Source organism: Medicago sativa, chromosome 3 (genome assembly GCF_051527215.1).
Source record: "Medicago sativa cultivar Bolivia chromosome 3, Bolivia_mono, whole genome shotgun sequence".
Classification (NCBI taxonomy): Eukaryota; Viridiplantae; Streptophyta; class Magnoliopsida; order Fabales; family Fabaceae; genus Medicago; species Medicago sativa.
This window is the reverse complement of record NC_140751.1, coordinates 96608173-96629658: the sequence shown is the minus strand read 5'-3', so window position 1 is coordinate 96629658 and position 21486 is coordinate 96608173. Positions and strand designations below refer to the sequence as shown.

At 33.2% G+C, this 21486-nt stretch overlaps 3 protein-coding genes and 1 pseudogene across 4 annotated transcripts; 3 read left to right on the top strand and 1 right to left on the bottom strand.

Moving 5' to 3' along the window:
- Window positions 1-306: 306 nt before the first annotated feature.
- Window positions 307-3565, top strand: LOC146942473 (F-box/FBD/LRR-repeat protein At1g16930-like). The gene is made up of 4 exons (XM_085750036.1): window positions 307-1065; window positions 1160-1276; window positions 1360-1640; window positions 3257-3565. Exons 1-4 carry the CDS (start codon window positions 307-309, stop codon window positions 3282-3284), a joined length of 1185 nt encoding a protein of 394 aa, XP_085606162.1. The 3' UTR covers window positions 3285-3565.
- Window positions 3566-6563: 2998 nt separating this feature from the next.
- On the top strand, window positions 6564-8759 carry LOC146942472 (F-box/FBD/LRR-repeat protein At4g00160-like; annotated as a pseudogene). The gene is made up of 4 exons (XR_015032709.1): window positions 6564-6754; window positions 6901-7714; window positions 7850-7987; window positions 8071-8759. The product of XR_015032709.1 is annotated as an F-box/FBD/LRR-repeat protein At4g00160-like (transcript).
- Window positions 8760-13002: 4243 nt separating this feature from the next.
- LOC146942471 (Core-2/I-branching beta-1,6-N-acetylglucosaminyltransferase family protein) lies at window positions 13003-14668 on the top strand. The gene has a single exon (XM_085758046.1). The coding sequence runs from the start codon at window positions 13285-13287 to the stop codon at window positions 14425-14427; it is 1143 nt and encodes a 380-aa protein (XP_085614172.1). The 5' UTR covers window positions 13003-13284; the 3' UTR covers window positions 14428-14668.
- Window positions 14669-17743: 3075 nt separating this feature from the next.
- Window positions 17744-19537, bottom strand: LOC146942470 (respiratory burst oxidase homolog protein A-like). The gene is made up of 4 exons (XM_085758045.1): window positions 19067-19537; window positions 18810-18932; window positions 18611-18689; window positions 17744-18506 (listed from the first exon to the last, which is right to left on the bottom strand). Exons 1-4 carry the CDS (start codon window positions 19094-19096, stop codon window positions 18397-18399), a joined length of 342 nt encoding a protein of 113 aa, XP_085614171.1. The 5' UTR covers window positions 19097-19537; the 3' UTR covers window positions 17744-18396.
- Between the last annotated feature and the right edge of the window lie 1949 nt (window positions 19538-21486).

Sequence of the window (21486 nt, the reverse complement as noted above, 5' to 3'; positions counted from 1 at the left end):
GTATATTTTATACAATGCTGTGTTCGCGCTGAATCCTTATTTTACCTAGTGACTATAATTAACTTGCTCTTATTAAATATTGAATATTGAATGGTGTATTTCACTACAATAGTGTGAGTATTTATGCTTGTCTCTTTCATTGGAATTATCACTCCTACGATTATCAGTTTCCTTTGTGGTCTAATATTCTTTTACTTGTGGTGTTCATGTAAAACAATTTGTAGCATAAATTTAATGTATTTACATCATGGCTTTTTGGTCGAGGTTGCATGGTATGCAGAAAATTCAATATCTCTAACACTAGGAATGTCGACAGCTGGTTGTACCAAAAAAAGAAGGGACGGTGATGTGATCAGCAGTTTACCAGACGAAGTCATCTGTCATATTCTCTCTTTTCTCCCAACCAAACATGCCGTTTCCACTAGCGTCCTTTCAAAGAGGTGGACTGATCTCTGGCACTCAGTTCCAGTTCTCAACTTCTCGGACGTGGAGTTGAATGACCGAGAAGCTTGTGTTCACTTTAATGAGTTTGTCAAGTCTGTTTTGCTCTCACTTAATCCCACCAAGTTCAAGAGTTGCATCATTTACATTTTGTGTGATGATGATCTTTCCCAACTTGTCTATCCCAATATCATCAAATTGGTCAATCATGTGGTGCAACGCGGAGTCGAGCATCTTGATATTTGCACCAGCATGCTTGATGATGATCCTTTCATATTCCCTATTAACATCCTCAGTTGCACGACCCTTGTTCATCTAGATTTCTATAAGTTCATTGTGAAGGATTTTTCTTCCATTACACTCCCCTCCCTCAAGATCCTTCATTTTGAAGAAACTAACTTTTTAAACTATCAAGATTTAATATTGCTTCTGGCAGGATGTCCAAATCTTGAGAATTTACGTGCAACTTATCTAGGGTTCTACTCTGAAAATTCTCTTACCTATCAAGAGCTTCAAAGCTTAAGCTTAAACAAGTTGTCGAAAGCAAAATTGTGGCGCACTTATGGTCACTTTCCATTGAAAGCGCTTCAAAATGTGGAGCTTTTGTTCATAGAAATAAATAAGGTTTGAATTTTATTATGAACATGATGCTGCTTGATTTGCAATTTTGTTTTGGGAATTTTGACCTTATCTTTCACGGTGTATTTTTCACGATGAGATTCCTACATTTCACAATTTGACAACCCTTGCACTTTACTCTATAAACTCTAATTGGCATTTGTTGGCACAAGTGCTCAAGCACTGTCCTAACCTTCAAAATCTTGAGCTCAGCCAGGTTTGTTAAGTTTAGGGATCATAACTGATTTACTATTTCCTAGAATGTCTTTGTGATTTATTTTATTTTATCTATATTAATAGGGCACCTACAATGAAAAAATAAAAGGTATCCTAGAAAAATGGGTGGACCCAATATTTGTTCCACAATGCCTTTCATTACAACTTAAAACATGCCGAATTCTGAACTTCTTAGGCCAAGAAAGTGAGCTTCTATTGGCAAGATATATTCTAAAGAATGCAAGAGTTTTGCAAACCTTGAAAATCAATTGCAATGAAGACCTCAAAATTCAAAGAGAGTTATTATTATTCCCAAGGGCCTCTCCTGAATGTACAGTTATGATTGATTGCACGCAAGAATCTCTGTAAGTAGTAGTTCTTCTGTTAACTTCTACTTTGAAACTGTTACGTTTGATGGTTTGAATTGCGAACCTTGATGGTCTTGAAATTTATGTCGGTGCACAAGTTTAGGAAAAGCTATCTCTTAAACTTGTAGACCTGTCTTTTTAACTTGTTCATGACTTCAACTAAATCTATGTTATCCATTTTTTGGTTACTTGTATGCTAAATTCTGATTCGATGCGTGAACCCATGATAAGAGAGTGATGGTTGTACATTAGTAATTTTCATGTTGTAAATTATGATTTGAATCTTGATGCATGACCTATTTGATACAAAAGAATGGCCATAGATTAATAGAGTAGTTGTTTTCCCAAAGGAATTGATGTACATTAGTTGGAGTTATATTCTAAAGACTACCAAACATTAGGGAAAAATCATGAATAGACATAACTGAAACTCAAAAAGTGGATCTAGTAATACTGATTGCTACAGTGCAGTTTGGATGGTGCTTACGGTGACTTCCGTTCCATGGTGCTTCATGAACAAAGTGATTATCCAGATTACTAATTATAGGTTTGTATCAACTGCTACACTGAATGTATGTAACTACTAACCATTGGACATAGGAATCAAATGCTCCTTCAATACCCAGTATGCCTGTGAGAACTGAGAACTCACTTCTAATAAGTCTAATAAGTTTTGAACTGCTATGAGAATGAGAAGGGATCTTTTGAACTGTCTTAATGAGTCATTTAGGCAAGCTTGTTCAGCTTTTCAATTGAATTGTTCAACCTTCAGCTTAAACTAAATGCAGGAGATGGTTGATGGATTCAACTTTCAAGACATTAGGGATAACATTTCTTATGCTCTTAAGATTTCGCCAATTCATATTTGCAATGTCATGTCACAACTTCATGCACTATAGCAAATTATTTCATAAAAAATAAAAGCCACAAACACCAAGCTCATAAAAACTTAACTAACATCCATGGATCTATTGAAAGCATGGACAAAAATTGAACGACTAGTTGATCTCTAAAACAATTTTCATCAATTTATTTTTTGCCCTTTGAGTTTAAAGTAGCAGTTCCTCTAACCTCTGTTTCCTTATCTTCTACCATGCAACTGCTGGCGTTGGTAGATTGAACTCTGAACCTTGTCTTTGTGCACATGTTAAGAAAAAAAATATCCTTAAAACTCATCAACCTCTTTTTGCTTGTTTATAAAGAATCAGCAATTATAAGGACTAGTTCACTAAGCTGTCAAAATTCTAGTGCTCTACTAAGTGCAGTATACGACTTTGGATTTGGCTTACCTTAAGGGTGTGTATGAAGTAAGAACCACTAGGATAGGGGGTGATTAAGTGAAGCTTATGAAAAGGTTCTTCGCTAGGATAAAATTTGAAATTGCTTTTCTTGTTGTGGCTATTTTTAAAGAACCTATATTTTTCTGCTCTGATTTCATGATTTCAATCCTTGTACAATACTAAAGTTGTTACAGATTTGCCACTTATATTTTTCAAAGGAATTACAATTATGGCTACATGTTATTTTTTTTTTTTAGTTTCTTAAATATACTACTATCTTCCATCATTGATGCATATAACTTATTTTTTTCCTTCCTTTTTTCTCTATATCAGGCTTCGGTACCATGGTCGTTCCCTATGATATCCTTACACATATGATGTATTCCTTACATCTTATATTCTTTGGTGGAGAAGTTGATTTATTTTGGTGGAAGGATTATGTTTTCCCAAGCAAGATGCTAGAGTACTGACTTACGGTTGACATTCGTTGGTTGTATAAATGATAATTGATAAATCCTGTGGAAAAGGAAGTATACTTTATTCATGTTTGTGAGAAGAGTTTAATGCAACATTGAACCAATACCACAGCATTATTTTTTCTGTTTGTGCAGCATCCAAGCTATAGCTTGTGATTTGATTTAATTTCCTTTGTAAACTGGAAAATCAGTGGTTGTCATGAGTTCCATGACTGTAATTGTAGGAAGCCATTTTGAATGTATATATCAAAATACATATCAAAAATTAAAAGGATGGAAAGCCATTTTGGTCTCTGAATGTGAAGTGGTGTCATTATATTCTTTGAATGTATCAAAATTGTAAATACATCCTCAAGTCTCTTTTCTTTGTAACTGTATTGACTAACAAAAAGCACATTTGAGCACCAAAACACATATTCTATGACTACAATGACTATCTAACTTAAGGCACACTTGAAGATGTGTTTGCAATTTCGATATATTTAGGGATTATTCATGACAGCACCGCACAAACATTCAAGGATGACCCAAAATATAAATGATGGAGAAAACTTGGCTCTTACTGGCTTCTATTTCTTTTTCATCGTATTAGAAATGAGAAAATTGTATTAGATGCAGTAAATTTCACGGTGGAAGTTGATTTCATCCTGGCCGCTTCAGTGGTGTTTTAGAGAAATGCTAGTTTTTACGAAATTTTAGCAAACACGAAAGTGAAGAATGTGTTTTTTTTTTGACAAAAAAAGTGAAGAATGTGTTAAAAACTGCTAGTTACACCTACCCCTCTTTGTTCGGTACATTCAACGCTTTCTTGCCTTGTGTTAAAATCCTTTCGTAAAACATAGCAATTCTCTTTTTCTTATTCTCTCGTATTATTCAGTAGGGGTGTATGAAGTGAATGGTTTGGGACATAGTTGTTATATGCTCTAAAATGACGATGCCCTCATATTTTTTTGTGGTGCAATGTTTGTTATATAAGAAGTAAGCTACCAATTTATGAGTCCATATGTTGTGAAAGTATACATAAGGAATGGAGGAAATGGAGTTTTAACCTCCGAAAGATCCCGTGATATGCTTCGTATCTTTTGGTATTGATATATTTTTATGCATATCACTTTTATATTTTGATATTTTTTATCCAATCACAATGCTGGTTTTTCTATCCAATCACAAAGCTGGTTACTCAATCAAATAGGCTTAATTTAACACCAAAAATCATATATCATGAATTTTATTTTATATCATGAATTTTGTCCCCTTTTTCAAAAGCAAACACTTTCTTTAACTCTCATTTTTTTTCTTCTTTAGTTTCCGTCCAACTAAGTTGTAGGACTTCTAATGCACTAAGGAAAGAGACTTGCAATTGATTGACATGGATTTTGAGATGGACTCGAGAAGACTATTGTTGATATTATTTTTGAAAAGAAAATTAGTGTCTCGGATTTTGGTACCATTATCAATGGTTGCTGACTAAGGGTCTGAATGGTTTATGCACCAAACCAAAAACCAAAACAAATTTATGGCTAAGTTTGGTTATAAAAACCATTTGATATAAACTGATTTATATGCAAAACCACTTTAGGTTTGGTTTGGATTCAGTTTAAAATCGGTTAGGCAGCCCGGTACACACAATTTCCGCATATGCAGGGTTCATAAAGGGGTCCCACCATTAGGTGTATCGTACGCAGTCTTTTACCCTGCTTTTATACTGGATGTTGTTTCTAGGACTTGAACATATGATCTTTTAGTTACATGACAACAACTTTATCGTTGCGCGAAAGCTCTCCCCCACCAGTTTAGAACCAGTTACCAATTAAAAAATAATTTATTTACTTAACCGGATTGAAAATTGAATTTTTTAAAATAATCAATTTTTTTGTCAAATAGTCTATTTGTTAGAAATTATATAGAGTTTAAAATGATGGCCTAAGTGTGAATTTTTTGTGCCTTTTTCTTAAAAGGGGTAAATATGTTTTTGATCCCTATAAATATACAAACTTTTTGTTTTGGTCCCTCTAAAATTTTCCTTCAACTTTTAGTCCTTATAAAATTTTCATCACTATTTTTGGTCCCTATTTTTAAGTTAATTTTTGTATTTTTTTTTTAATGAAATTGTGCAAAAATGTGTAAAATATTGTAAAAATCCCTTAAAAAATTAGAATTTTTTAACAAAATATAAATTAAATATAAATTTTTTATCTCAAAAAAATTAAATATAAATTTTTAACCGTCAAAAATAGAAAAATTCATGTTTTGTTAAAGAGTTTTATTTTTTTTTGCAAAATTTTATTCAAAAATATTAATTCAACATATGAGTTTACTTTAAAGGAGGGAGCAAAAGTGGATATAAAAAAAGAATTACGACTAATAATTAAAGAAATTTTTTAAAAGGACTAATAAACAAAATTAACATATTTATAGAAATCAAAAACACATTTAACGCTTTTTTTTTGTTCAAAAAAAAAACATTTAACGCTTTCACCTCTACTTTCATTCCAATTGAGAGAGGAAAGAATATTGAGTGGACCCACTTAAAACTTTCCTTCCTTAAACCTTTTTAAGTTGACTAAACAAACAAAGGTAAGGAGCATCGTCCACTCTCTTTCTCTTCCCTAAATTTTTTCCTCTCTCTTCCTTCTAAATCAAACACATTGGTAGAGGTATAGGGCTGGAAATGAGTCGAGTCGAACCGAACTCGTCTGAGCTCGATTCGATAAGAATTGGCTTGGCTCGAAACTCGACTCGAGTTCAATACAAACCTTTTTTTTTAGTTCGAGTTCGGCTCGTTTAAATTTCACGAACCACTCGGTTCAGCTCGTTAGGTTCAACTCATTTGACAATTTTTTTTTGGTCAGAATGTATAGCTTAACCTTTTAATTAATTTAAAAAATAAAATAAAAATTGAATTAAATAAAATTAAACTACAGACCATGCTGGTCTTAAGACTACTTAAGAAGAAAAAAAAGTTGAACTTTATAATTATATGGCATGTACAAGTTATTAACTTCTTCTTTTTTTTCTTTTTTTTCTCTCTTTTATTATAATTATTGTTAATTAAAACCAACCGAGTCAAACTATATACAACTCAATTTATTTAACGAACTTAATTTTCAGCTCTAAATTAATAATATATATATATATATATATAAAAGTAAAATTTCTTGCCACTTGTCACTCTCCTTTGGCTCAGGAATCCTATCTTATCTTCTTCTGCTACTGTGTCTCAGTCGATGAATCCGAGTAAAGAAAAATAATTGGTTTTCTTCGCTGAATTACACAACGTCGCTTTCGCACTGTAAATGGAAAAAGACTCGTTGAATGAATCTAGGTCTGAATAATAGTGCTTGGAGTTACCTAAGTGCTTGTACATATAATCTGCATTTTTTTCACCTCTATATGCATGTTGCTTTTGATTGTGTAATCTGCTTGCTTTCACTTGTGGTGTTTATGTACAAAACCTTATAGAATTACTTGTATTTTGGTTGTTATTTATGCATTTTGAAGAAAATTCAAGTCAGAAATGTCATCAACTGCGGATAATGATGATGTGATTAGCAGTTTACCAGATGTTATCCTCTGCCATATTCTCTCGTTTCTCCCAACCACGGAGTCCGTTGCCACCAGCGTACTTTCAAAGAGGTGGACGGATCTCTGGCGCTCAGTTCCCACTCTCAACTTGATTGACGTGGAGTTGGATGACCAAGAAGCCTATTTTCGCTTTAATCAGTTAGTGAACTCTGTTTTACTCGCACATAATTAATATTCCAATCAAGAGTTCCATCCTCGACATTTGGTATGATGAGCCCGATTTTGGCCATCTTGGCTTTCCTAATGTCATCAAATGGATCAAGGCTGTGGTACAACGCGGAGTTGAGCGCCTTGAAATTCGCGCACACATGCGTGTGTTTGACTTTGATGAACTTATCGATTTAGCTGACTTTCCTGTACGCACACACGAAGTTGACTTTCCTGTTAGCATTTTTAGTTGCAAGACTCTTGTTGTTCTCAACTTATATGGGCTCTTTGTAACGTGTTTTACTTCCGTTGGACTCCCCCCTCCCTCAAAATCCTTCGTTTAGAAGATTGTATATTTCTAAATGCTCGAGATGTACTGCGGCTTCTTGTTGGATGTCCAAATCTTGAAGAGTTATATGCATTTCGTTTACAGTTCTATACTCCCGGGGAAACTCTGTCATATCAAGACTGTGAAAGCTTAGACTTAAGGAAATTGACCGTAGCGTGTATGCCTTGCACTTTTTGTCATTTTCCATTGAAAGCACTTCATAATGTGAAGGAACTGCACATAGAAATAAATCAGGTTTGAAATTTATTATTGCTATATGAATAGAATGATGTTGATGAAATAGAAGATAAGAGTGTGTTGATCTTGTTTTTGAGAATTTTAACCTTATTTTTTATAGTATATCTTTCTATGTTGTTCATTTGTTCTTAGGTGTATCAAAGTTCTGATGAGATTCCTACCTTTCGTAATTTGACCAAGTTGAAGCTTCACTCTATCAACTCTAATTGGGATTTGTTAGTACAAGTGCTCAATCATTGCCCTAACCTTCAAAATCTTGAGCTTGACGAGGTTTGTTAAGTTTAGGGATCATATCTTATTGATTTTTTCTTAACATGCTTTTGTGATTTAATTTATGTTATCTATAATAATAGGACACAACCGACGGAATAAGAGAAGATGTGCAGAAAAATTGGGTGGACCCAAAATTAGTTCCGCAATGCCTTTCCAACCTTAAAACTTGCAAATTTCAGAACTTCTTAGGCCAACAAGGCGAGCTTATGTCAGCAAGATATATTTTGAAGAATGCAAGAGTTTTACAAACCATGATAATCTGTGGTGGTCAAGGCCTCAACATAAAAAGAGAATTATCCTTATGCCCAAGGGCATCTCCTACATGTGAACTTACAAGTGAACTTATATTAAATGCAAGCAGGCTATCTGAGTACCAGTTCCTCTAATTAACTTCTGTGATGAGTTTTGGAAGGCAAGCTTTTGTCAGCAAGATATATTTTGAAGAATGCAAGAGTTTTGCAAACCATGATAATATGTGGTGGTAAAGGCCTCAACATAGAAGGAGAATTGTCCTTATGCCAAGGCCATCTCCTACATGTGAACTTATATTAAATGCAAGTAGGATATCTGAGTACCAGTTCCTCAAATTAACATTTGTGCTGCAACTGCTAGGTTTGCTTATTTGAATTGTAATTCTTGATGGTTGTTTTAACATGCAAGTAGGATATCTGAGTACCAGTTCCTCGAAATTATCCTTAAACTTGTAGACCTATTATTTTTAACATGTTTATAACTGCAACTAAATCCAGGTTTGTCCATTTTTCTGATAGTTGTTTATGCTAACTTTTGATTCTGATGCATGTAGCGAACCCACTTAGTGGGATAAGACTTGGTTGTTGTTGTTGTTGTTGTTGGGCATGACCATAGTGCTGAAGAGTTAATGTTGTGCATTAATGTTTCAAATGTGCTGATTTGATGCATGACCTCTTTGACACAAAAGCATGGACAAAGTTATTAAACAAGTAGTTGATTTCTCAAAAGAGTTGGCTTAAATTAGTAATTGGGTCGGAGTTAAATCTAACTTAGAGAATGATCATGAATAGGTTTAGCTTAAACATCACAGGGATGATCATGTATATACGTTGACGATATCGTCAATTGCTAGGAATAATATTGATGCATCTGGCAGCTTTAAATCCAATCTCAATATGTGCTTCCAAATATGAAATGTCTTGATATTTTTTAAATAATTTCTTGGCATCGAGTTAGTTTATGGCAGTGATACGGGAGAACCATTGGTAACCCCACCATGATCAAAGATATCAGAAAAAGCTGATTTGAATACTAATCTTTACATATTTCTATGAATCACTAGGTAACTGATAAGCTTTATCTGATTTCTGTCATCTGTGATATAAGTAGGACAATTTAGTTGGAACCTGTTTGTATTGGTGCTCCTGCCAGGATTGGTTTTGTTTGTGGAGCAGATTGAGAAGGAACTTGGGTGTTCACATTTGATGAGTGTAAGGAAAGGAGTGGGATAATTTATAGGTATTTTGCTAAAACTGGAGGGATTTTCAACCAGCTTGGTGTCTGTGTCTTGGGTTCATTACTGACTAATATAAGAAAGTGGTGTGACTAATATAAGAAAATGGTGTTGGTGGTGCTGAAAAGCCAAAGGAGTATTATATAGGGATTTCATTTTCTGTTCTGTTTTGGTGTTGTTTTTTTTAATGGAATATATATATATATATATATATATATATATATATATATATATATATATATATACACACACACACACACACACATGAGGCAGGATCCGTTGACACCAGGTGTAAGTCTTTAGACTTACACCAAATCTAAACCGTTAAATTAAATTAATCCATCGGCTGATACTATACTGAATTAATCCACATGCTAGCTCAATGTACTGGAACTCTTCATTCCACTGCACCCTCGTCGGTAGAAAATGCACATTGCCCTACACCGCCGTCCTTTTCCATGTTCTTTAATCCTGCTTTGTCCTTTTGTTCAATCTCCCATGATGAATCATACCTTTGATTGTTCTTCTAGATTTGGGAGAAGAAAACAAAATCACAGCTAAGGATGTGAATAAATTCTCTTCTAGTGGAGGAGCTCCACCGACTGTCGTTGCCTCCACATCTTTATTCGTTCAATATTCTTAGGCTTTGTTTGGGAGTTTGGAGGGGAGTGGATGGGAGGGTTTTGGAAAAAAGGAAGGAGAAAGAGGAAGAAATAGAAGACATTGAGAGGAGAGGGCTTTGGAGGTTAATTTTTTACTCATAATAAAAAATCCCCCTCATTTGGGGGAACTCAAAAATTGTATTGGGGGAGGGTTTTGGGGGGTTATGGAGGGTTTATATAAATTTTTCAAATTCAATCTATGTTGTTATAATATTCTTAAAATTAAAAGTATATTAATTATAAGTATTAGTTTATCATTCTCTAAAAAATTGTTCTTTCAAAAAATGTGAATTTTTTGTCCATTTTTCTATATATTTCCAACCCCCCAAAGTCCTCCCCTTCCTTCCCCTCCAAACTCCCAAACAAAGCCTTAGTCTTCATAAATCTCCCAATTTGATAACATGCTTGTATGGAAGAAAAATCATGAGATTGAATCAGTTTTATAAATTAATTTTAGATTTTTCTTTTATATGCCCTTTTTGCATTTCTTTTCATGATCATGATCTGTTTTCTTTATCACAAATCCAGTTGATCGAAATCATCAACCCTTTCAATTTGCAATTTCTTTGATTCCTTTGATTTGGGATTCCGATTGTTCTGTGTTTGTTTTCGGAAAAGGTTGTGTACAACTCCCAATATTATAATTTTGTCTAGTTTTATTATGACCGTAAGATGTATTGATTTTAACGGTTTAGATTTGGTGTAAATCTTTAGACTTACACCTGGTGTCAACGGATCCCGCCTCATAAAAAAATTACGTTTCGTAAATATGTAAATTCAATAGCCTTTCTAACTTTAATATACTTACTTTTTATCTTTTGAATGGTTTAATTTAATATACTTACTTTTTTTTCTTTTGAATGGTTTTTTTTTTTTTGGTAGTGTTCTATTGAATGGTTTAATATACTTATTCATATTTACTAAAACAACAATACATATTCGTATGCTCTTTCATAGTAGCACTCGCTCGTGGATTGCATTGATATGCAACTAGTGTGATGAAGGACCAAAGTTTACCGGTGTAATATTTAGGTAATGTTATATCACTTAATAACATTTAAATTAGAATCTAAATTTTACAAAATATTAGTTGGATTTATTCAAAAAAAAAAATATTAGTTGGTGTTGTGAATTCGGACTCAAAACTCACACCAATAAAACTATGATGTGTGGAGCAAAGAAAAGTGGTAACCAAAATCAAAGTAAACACATGCAACAACAACAATAACAACACCTAGATCTAATCTATGAATCAAAGTGAAAAGCTCAAAACCACAAGCAAAAGATAAAGAGAGAAGAGAAACAAACACACCAAAGATTGTTTACCCAATTCGGTCCAACTTGACCTACTCTGGGGGAGAGATTGATCTCTCCAATCCACTATTAATGAGTTCTTACAAAGAAATACAAATGGGTTACAAGAAATTAGCTTCAATAAGCTCACAAAGAACAACCCTAGTTTCTACCTATTTTCCCAATCTCACCAATGAACAAGACACTCAATGATTTTCACTCACCCAAGGTGTTTACAATGTTTCACAACCCAATAGAAGAGAACCTCACTACAGAGACATTCAATCCTAAAGTTACCTCCTTTGTATTCCTAGGTTTCTCTCTCTAAGTCACACTCAAAAACTTGAAGAATGAAGCCTTAAATAATGTTCAGGAATACGCAGCAACGTGCCACGTTTCCTCCCATCGTGCCACGTTGGAGCAGGTAACAGTACTGTATTATACCTTATCCATCTGAATGTGCCACGTTGCACTGCAAACGTGCCACGTTTTTTCCGGTGGCAGCCTAAACTTGAACCATCCAAACGTGCCACGTTTTTGAACATCAACATCCAAATTTTGAGTCAATTTTTAACGGTTGGATTGAAATTTTAAATCATAAGACATTAGCCGCGACTATTTGATATGTTATTGACACTTATCAAAATTATAGACGTTTAAAAATTGAGTATAAAACTTTGTTGATGGAGGCTAAAATTAGCTGAGACAAATTCCATAAGTTTTTTGAAGATTCGGATGAGTGCGAGAGCAGTCCACTCCAGGCTCAAAATTGTGGTACATAGATGTAACTAAAGTTCGTAAATTTATAACGAACATGATGTTACATGATTTGGGTTTTTATTTCCTTAAATTATAACGAACATGATGTTACATGATTTGGGTTTTTATTTCCTTAAACGATGAAACAAGAATTTCCTTCAATTTTTTTGTGTTTTTACGTCAATCAATTTTAAATAAATGCGATATTTCAAATGATTAAATTGCAACATCTATAATAATCACACCATTTTACAACTTTAGCTCTAATCAGTATTTTAAAAATTGGATTGGACTGACTAATTCAGCTGGAATCGAACAGAAAATCGGTAAGTTTACAGTTGAGTTGAAGGTTGAATTAGATTAACTAGAGTTGAATAGGACGTTGACAAATTCAACGGCTGCTGTTTCAACCATCATTTTTTATGCTATTTTTATACTACATTTTAAGTTTTTTTTTTTTTTTGAAGAAATACATTTTAAGTTATTAATTGTCTATTAAACTATGGTTGAATCAATTGAACACAACCTAAAATGAAGTTCCATCGATTTGATCAAAGTTACGCAATGTTAAAACATGGTCGGAATAGTGAGACAAAAACACAGAGAAAAAGATTTCTTTTTTCGGTTTATCTCGTAAAAAAGATTTCTTTTAGAAGGAAGCTAGGGATGATGCAAAGAAACTACTTAGTTTGACTTCCAAAGTGACGTGTTAACCTATCAGGGGGCATGCAGACTGACAAATTAGCTTGGGTGCCACGTGTCTAAACAGTCCAATTGGCTTAACTCATGATATTTACTACGTGCTTAAACTTCAGCTCCAACTTCACTCTTTGTTGTTTGAGTTAATGAGGCCAGGATTTGTGATATATACCTCTGAATCTTAGAAATTAAAGGGGTCACAAAAATCAAGCATGCAAACCCGAAAGCATATAATGTAATGGCTAGAAATTAATCACAAAATAATTAAGATTATGAGTGCTTTGGCTAATAATATCATATCTTTAATTATCTTCCTTCAACATCAATTTATAGCATTATGTAGTTTCTTTGCATCATCCCTAGCTTCCTTCTAAAAGCATCTCTCATCTCCAACGATGCTATCACCAAACCCACTTTCTCTTTTATGTGCACTACTTCTATGCTTACCCCTAGCCATTTTATTCACCACCACAACTACAATCACTATCACAACTACAACAACAACCACTTCCTCCTCTACCATACAAATCCCTACAAAATCAAACCCAAACCTCACAACCACTTTCTTAAGTATAAATACTCAACACAACAAATCAAACAAACCAACAACAATAGACGAATCCAAAGAAGAGGAAACGTTGTTCATTGTAGCTAACCATACAAAGCGAAAAGCAACATGGCCAAGAAAAATAGCATTCATGTTCTTAACAACAACTCCTCTTCCATTTGCTTCATTATGGGAATCTTACTTCAACCAAATCCCAAAAGATTTGTATAATATCTACATTCATGCTGACCCAACATTCTCTTACGACCCTCCTTTTTCTGGTGTTTTCGCAAACCGTCTCATTCCTTCAAAACCTACATCCAGATTCTCCCCCACTCTCACCTCAGCGGCGCGTCGATTACTCGCACGGGCTCTCATCGACGATCGTTCAAATTACATTTTTGTCCTTCTATCCTCTTCTTGCATCCCTCTTCACTCCTTCAATTTCACTTACCAAACTCTTATTAACTCAAATAAAAGCTTCATCGAAATCCTCAACAATGAACCTAGTTCTTACGACCGCTGGGCGGCGCGTGGAGAACAAGCAATGCTCCCCACTGTAAAACTCGAGGATTTCCGCATTGGATCACAGTTTTGGGCGCTGACACGTAAGCATGCAAGACTAGTTGTCAGCGATAGAAAGATTTGGTCGAAATTCAACAAACCATGCATACGTTTGGATACGTGTTATCCGGAGGAGAATTACTTTTCTACCCTTATTAACATGTGGGACCCGAAGGGTTGTGTGCATGCTACACTCACACACGTGGATTGGAATGGGAGAGACGATGGACATCCTCGGACTTACGTGGCAGATGAAGTTTGTCCTGAACTAATTTGGTCTTTGAGAAGAGATAGGCCTAGATATGGTGATGATGATGGTAACGGTGGTTGGAGACGGCGTGATCCGTTTTTGTTTGCGAGGAAATTTTCAGCTGAATGTTTACAACCGTTGATAGAGATAGCTGACGGCGTGATATTTAAGGACTAGGCAGTAGCAATCTCAATGGCGGCTTTCTAGTGTTTTAGGTTGGAGGACCATTGGAGAGGTTTGGCAATAATAAAGGGAATTAGACCCCTATGGTATGGTGCTGTCTGTAGTCGTAGTCTTGTATAAAGAAATTAGGTGATCTTAAGGAAAAAAGTTATGGATGAGGGTAAATGGAAAGTGTAAATATCTTCTCTTTTTTAGTGGTTATGTTAATTTTCACAATCGAGTCTTAACTTGACAACACCGATGATGTATGATGTTGTTTATTATATCGTATGTCATCTAATATGGCATTTTAATTTGACAGTAAGGTAAAAATTATTTTCAAGTGCATCTCCATTAAAATCATACGGAAAACAAAATAAATTGTACGGGAAGTTGCGTAGGCACTTCAAAAATTATTGCATCTTCACTTAAAAAAATTATTTTTAAGTGCTCTTACGTATAAGCATCTAAAAGTATTAACTTTTATATTAGAAATTGTATAGTTATGACTTTTATATATTTTTATTTTTATTTTCAAGACAAAATTTTCCTTTATGAATTCCTTAAACAATATTTTTAAATCACTTGTTAGCAAGATCAAATAATTCTTAAATTTATCTCCTACTTTTTGCACTTTTATTAATCTAAAATATCTTATTTAATTACTATATTTTAAAGCAGTTTTATCTTTACATAGTTGAAGATTGATTTGGTCTTCCTATTGGTCTCAGGACACTTAACAGTCTAAATTAGGCCTGCTAATATGCAAGTATTTTCATTAACACGCACAAATCCTATCTATGAAGGTATTGTGATGACCATCTCAGATGCATAATTATTATGCGGATTTAAAAATCATGATCCGTCTATGATTTGTTTTGATGACGAAGGTTAGAGTAGGTGCTACGTGGAGGAATATGGGTGTTCTTTACCGGAGTGAGATGGTGTATATGTAAAAACACTCTAACACAAGTTTGAGAGAACTCAAGGAGGTATGAGGGGTTTTTTTTTTAATGAGTGTATTTTATTTATTTATTTTATAATGGAGGACTCTTTATATATGTGGTTAGTTGTCGCCTTAACAAGGCGTTGTTAGGCGGTTTTGTCTTACTTGATGTGTAATTTAGATAATCTTTTAATCAAATGGTCCAGATAATCTTCGAGTTTTTTTCCTCTATTTCATGGCCGATGTTAGTTTTGGTGGTCCAGCTCTAGAGTAGGCGCTTTATTGGGCTTTTATTGTTAGAATTTCAACTTAAACTAAACGAAATTATGTTGACATTAACTCTGGAAACAAAAATGAAAGTAAGCACATATCTTCGGTCATTGCTCTTGTTTAAAGATATTAAACATTTTTAAACCTTGCACAATCTCACGCGTTGATGGTGTAAGTTTTACTGAAAGAAACTTTAGGCTTAAGGAACAAAAACAAAGGAATTGCATTTCTATCTATAATTTTTGTCCATCACAAAATTATTTGAACATGCAAACAATAATGATCATCATCATAATGTGCACTTAGTGAGTAATTGTCATTTATTGCCGTAATGTGCAAATTTTGATTAAATTTTTTGAGTCAACTGATCATGTCTTTAAAGAAACGTACCTAATATAGAGATGGTAACTTTAACTATTTTTAGAATTAAAAGGACATTTAAAGCTTTCCTTGAAATTCAACCTTCAAAGCAAAGTCCTTCTACTACATGTGCAAGAATACAAAGACCATCTTTGAGGACTACCATGCTCAACTCCAAAAAGAAATATTCTTAATGCCATATGAGATTCAAATTGCATAACTTCCCAAAATAAATTGTCATATCAAAAATGTGCAGAAGTTTGAAGAAGTCGTTACACTTGAGAGAACTCCAGCATCTGTAATGCTAGAAAAAACTTGTAGAAAAAGTTTTTTTAGATAGTAGAAGGCACAATTGTAAAAATTAGACACAATTGAATCCTTGATTGATCTTCAAATTCATTTATTGAGATGATAAATTTCCACGTCATAAATCAGACACAATTGTAAAAATTAGACAGGACCATATGGATTATAACATTTTATCTAACTAGTATGCCGACCCGTGCGCCGCACGGGTCTGATAAGCTGTACGATTTCACATTAAATTGCATGATAACTAAATTGAATTTAGACAGCATGTAAGTCATACATGTTTAGTTAAAAATTGTACATTGGTTTAGTTAAAATGATCAAAACCACTTACTCCAAAAGACCATATTCATAAGAAGTTTGTAAATCATTACACATTCATAAAAATAAACTAACTTTAACATAACATCAATCAAAAGATGATTACAATCATGACAACATCAAGTATTAGCAAGTTAAATCTTAGGATACAAACTATCATTCGGCTGGTTAAATTCCACTGAGAACAACCACTGTATAGTCCTCCAAACCATTCACCATGGGAATAATTTAATCCTCCAAAGGATTAAACACAACGTGAACTTTTTGAAGACTTTTATGACCTCTACCATTGTTGGCATCTTTAAACATAAAATCAACCAACTCAAATATTTAGGTTTACGATGAAGAATTAGCAAGAAGAATTGTGATCAAGAGAGTGGTAGTAGGATGCTCAATAGAGAGCCTATTTTAGAAATTTAGGACATGATGGGGTTGATATGCTACTCCCTCCGGTCTCAAATATAAGAAAAGATTCCTTTTTTAGGTTCATTGAGTAGTTAATGTATCTGGTCTACATTGTAAAACAAATACATTAATTATTCAATTAACCTAAAAAAAGAATCTTTTCTTATATTTGAGACCGGAGGGAGTATGTGTGGAGCCAATAATTAATGATTCAAATATAGAAAACACTTATTGGAATGTGTGCATTGTATTCAATATTTAACTTTTTAATCATTTAAATGCACCAACTTTTAGAAAATGTTTATTATTTTAGGTTTCTTAACATGTGCCCTAAGGGCACAAGTTAACACTACCCTTAAACAATCTAAGAAGCACCATTTCAATCATTTGAGAAAAGTAAGTAAACATTAACAAAGAAAAATTATGAAAAATTATCTCTGCATTTCAGCAGTACTCTCTCTGGTCACATTTATAAGGAAAAAACTACTTTTTAGGTTCATTGAATAACTAATGTATCCGGTCATAATTATAGGTCAAATACATTAGTTGTTCAATGTACCTAAAAATTTGTTTTTTGCTTATAAATGTGATCGGAGGGAGTATATATACTTTGATGCTGTTTGTAAACTAAGTGCAGACAGTACTGAAGTTAACATTTGACCAGATAAGCACATTAATAGTCCATCAACTCATTTGTTTAATTTTATCACAAAAAAAAACTTATTTGTCTAATTTGTATTCTTCACTATCTATCCGTAATGTGTTATGATACAAAAGGTAAAGGGATAGCTCTAGTCGTAACCTTGATGGAAGAAAAAAGAAAAAACTATATTAGCCTCATTTACATATAGACCTTTCCTCTGAGGGAAATTCCTCAGTAGAAAAGCCAAACAAAAATCAGGGTTCGGTTGAGAGACGGAGAGAGGGTCGTAAAAGCAAGTGCTCGCTCTCCCTTACATGACGATTCCAGCGTGAGTCACCATTTTCAGCCCTATGTTTCTAGAATTATACTCAAAGAAAAATGAGGAAGTTACTCTTAAAAAATAACCAATCCCTTGTCCCCTTACCTCCTTTTATCTTTCTTTATCCTCAGAACTGTCCCTTTCAATTCACTGCAGATCTATCTGCAATAATCAATGTAGCTTCCAATTAAGTCAATGTCTTCAATGTTTGTAACGTACTGTATGGTGCATAAGCTACCGTTACATCTTCTTTGTAGCTATATGTATGATGAAGTGCCAAGCATGTTTGCTGTCTGATATGTACAGTGATGTTTCACATTCTATACAAAAAAAGTTTGAGCTTATTGAACAATATCATATAATCATGCCACATCAATTTGCTATAACGGGTTTCAGCTCAATCCAAATTAGTTAGAAATGCTCCTTGTGGAACTCAAATTTTGTTGGACCCTTTTCATTGAACTCGAAGCCTAGTTTATTAAGTTCTTCGGCCAAAACCGGCGCACCACAATAAAATACACCTGATACGAATTAAGACAGCAATAATGTCAGAGCAAGGAAAACAGAAAAAAGTCTACCATACTACCATGTATGAAGTACCAACATATACTTGATGGAGACTAACCTATTCGTCCACTATCGTGCTTGGAACACATTTTAGAGAAAACCTTTTTCCTATTAGGCCTAGCAAAATGTGTCCGTACCTGATAATTAGAAATTCAAAAGAAGCTATTTTAATTTACTCAATCCGGACTTAGAAATTAAAAGAGCATCAAGGATAGTGTACTCAAATGCATCGTATAAAACAAAAATAGAATGTTTACCCTGGTTCCAGAAACAATATCAACTCCATTTTTGGCATGGTTAAGTGCTTGAACTATGGTGATAAGGGCAGATCTAGCATCTCCTTCCTCGCTAGTTAAGTAGTTGTGCATCTCAATGACACCCTGAAGTCCATAATTTGACGATCAATATTAGCCAATAGCAAGTAATCCTTATTGCAGAAGGGAAAAGGAATACTTATAATTCTTAAGTAGCAAATATCTATAACATAAATAAATCTTCTGCTTAACCAATGTACCCTTTGATCAAGCTCAGCTACTTCATTCATGACTCCTTTGAACCAATGAAAAGAGCCTTGCTCTCTTGTAACCCTATAAATCACACACAACTAAAGTAATGATCATAGAATTGCAAGCAGATGAAAAAAAATCTAAGTAGATTAAAAAAAATACATGAACCTTATAATAGAACCCTTATTGAATTTGATAAAAAGGAGCAGAAATCTAGTGCAATTTATCCAACTTGTGAGATCTTCATTGTCTGTCATCTTTGACTGCATGAAAAATCAATTGCTATTCAAAATAGAATCAAAACTAAAAATGAACAGAAAAAATAGGAGAATAAGTGAATAAAAACCTATGGAAAGTATAATCTGGCAGTGAGAGAGTGTAGATGGGTCAGTGATTATGATCATTGGAAATGGAAAATGGTTTCCATATGGCAAAGGAATTAATTATCTAGTATGGGAAATGTTTCTATTGGGACAGAGAATAAGAGGCAAATAAATTCATGGGAAAATGAGGTGCTTGCATGGGGAAGGCACACAGAGTATGGGGAAAATAACAATTGTCAAGCCAAAGTTTGAAATTCAAATTTAACATGTAAAAGGAGGAAATATTTTAGGGTTAAGTTGATTAGCAATTAATGACATGGATTTAGAGGGAAAAAATTAGGTTAACTAATAGCATGACCTAATAAGCTTTAAGAGTAAGTGATTTTCTTTCCCCCTAGTCACCGATCATGCTACCAGAGACATCACAATATAGCACAATCTATCTATATATTCAGTCTCCTTTTATATGCACAATGGAGATACTAACATCAATTAAATCATCACCAAAAAGGACGAATATCAACTATTACTGTGATTAACAGGGGCGGAGGGATTGGGGCCCTTTAGAGGCCATACCAACACACACACACACACACAAAAAAAAAATAAATAAATAAATAAATAAATAAATAATATATATGTATATATATATATATATATATATATATATATATATATATATATATATATATATGGTCATGGTCCCCCTAATTAATCTAATTAAAATGTTTATTTTTTTATCAAAAAGATGTAAAGTTTTTTTACTATGTTACTAGATTAATTGGGAACTGTCCTCGTGAACTTAGCTCAGTTGGTAGGAATATGCAAGGTCCATGAAGAATTCATATTTTTTAACTTTTAGTCCTCCTAAAAATTTTCATCTTTACTTTTAGTCCCTCTTTTAAAGTAAACTCATATGTAGAATTCATTTTTTTTTAATAAAAGAATTCAGAAAAATTTATAATAATATAAGAATCTCTCCCAAAATTTCTTAGAGTTTTTCAACAAAACATGAATTAAATATGAATTTTTATATTTTTGGTGGTTAAAAATTCATATTTAATTTATGTTTTGTTAAAAAATTCTATTTTTTTGGAGATTTTTACAATATTCTACACATTTAATTAATATATATATATATATATGGTCATGGTCCCCCTAATTAATCTAATTAAAATGTTTATTTTTTTTATCAAAAAGATGTAAAGTTTTTTTACTATGTTACTAGATTAATTGGGAACTGTCCTCGTGAACTTAGCTCAATTGGTAGGAATATGCAAGGTCCATGAAGAATTCATATTTTTTAACTTTTAGTCCTCCTAAAAATTTTCATCTTTACTTTTAGTCTCTCTTTTAAAGTAAACTCATATGTAGAATTCATTTTTTTTTAATAAAAGAATTCAGAAAAATTTATAATAATATAAGAATCTCTCCCAAAATTTCTTAGAGTTTTTCAACAAAACATGAATTAAATATGAATTTTTATATTTTTGGTGGTTAAAAATTCATATTTAATTTATGTTTTGTTAAAAAATTCTATTTTTTTGGAGATTTTTACAATATTCTACACATTTCTGCATAATTTCATTAAAAAATACAAAAATTTAATAATATGGACCAAAAGTAGTGATTGAAAATTTTATTGGGACTAAAAGTTGAAGAAAATGTTATAGGGACTAAAATGAAAAGTTGGTATATTTATAGGGACCAAAAACATATTTAACCCTTATTTTTTTGTTAACTCTTCGGTTCTTAGGGTAATAGGATCATTGTGATCAAAGTTCGACCGGAAGGTAAATAAAGTCAAAGCTAATAAATAATATAGGGTTAAATACGATTTTAGTCTTTACAAAACCACGAGTCCTAGTCCAATTGGCAAAAATTGTCAAAATTGTTAGGTCGGATGTCATGGCCAAGGTTTGAACCCCGACACCTCCACTTGGGTGTGTGAGAGTTTATAATGACTTTGTCATTTTGTCTATCTAAAAAAAAATTATAGTTATAAATTTCCTTAACCAACCAAACAAATATTAGTTTAGGCTTTCTTATATACCTTTTGTATTTAAACAACTATTTTTAATCAAATTATATGCCTTATACTCAAT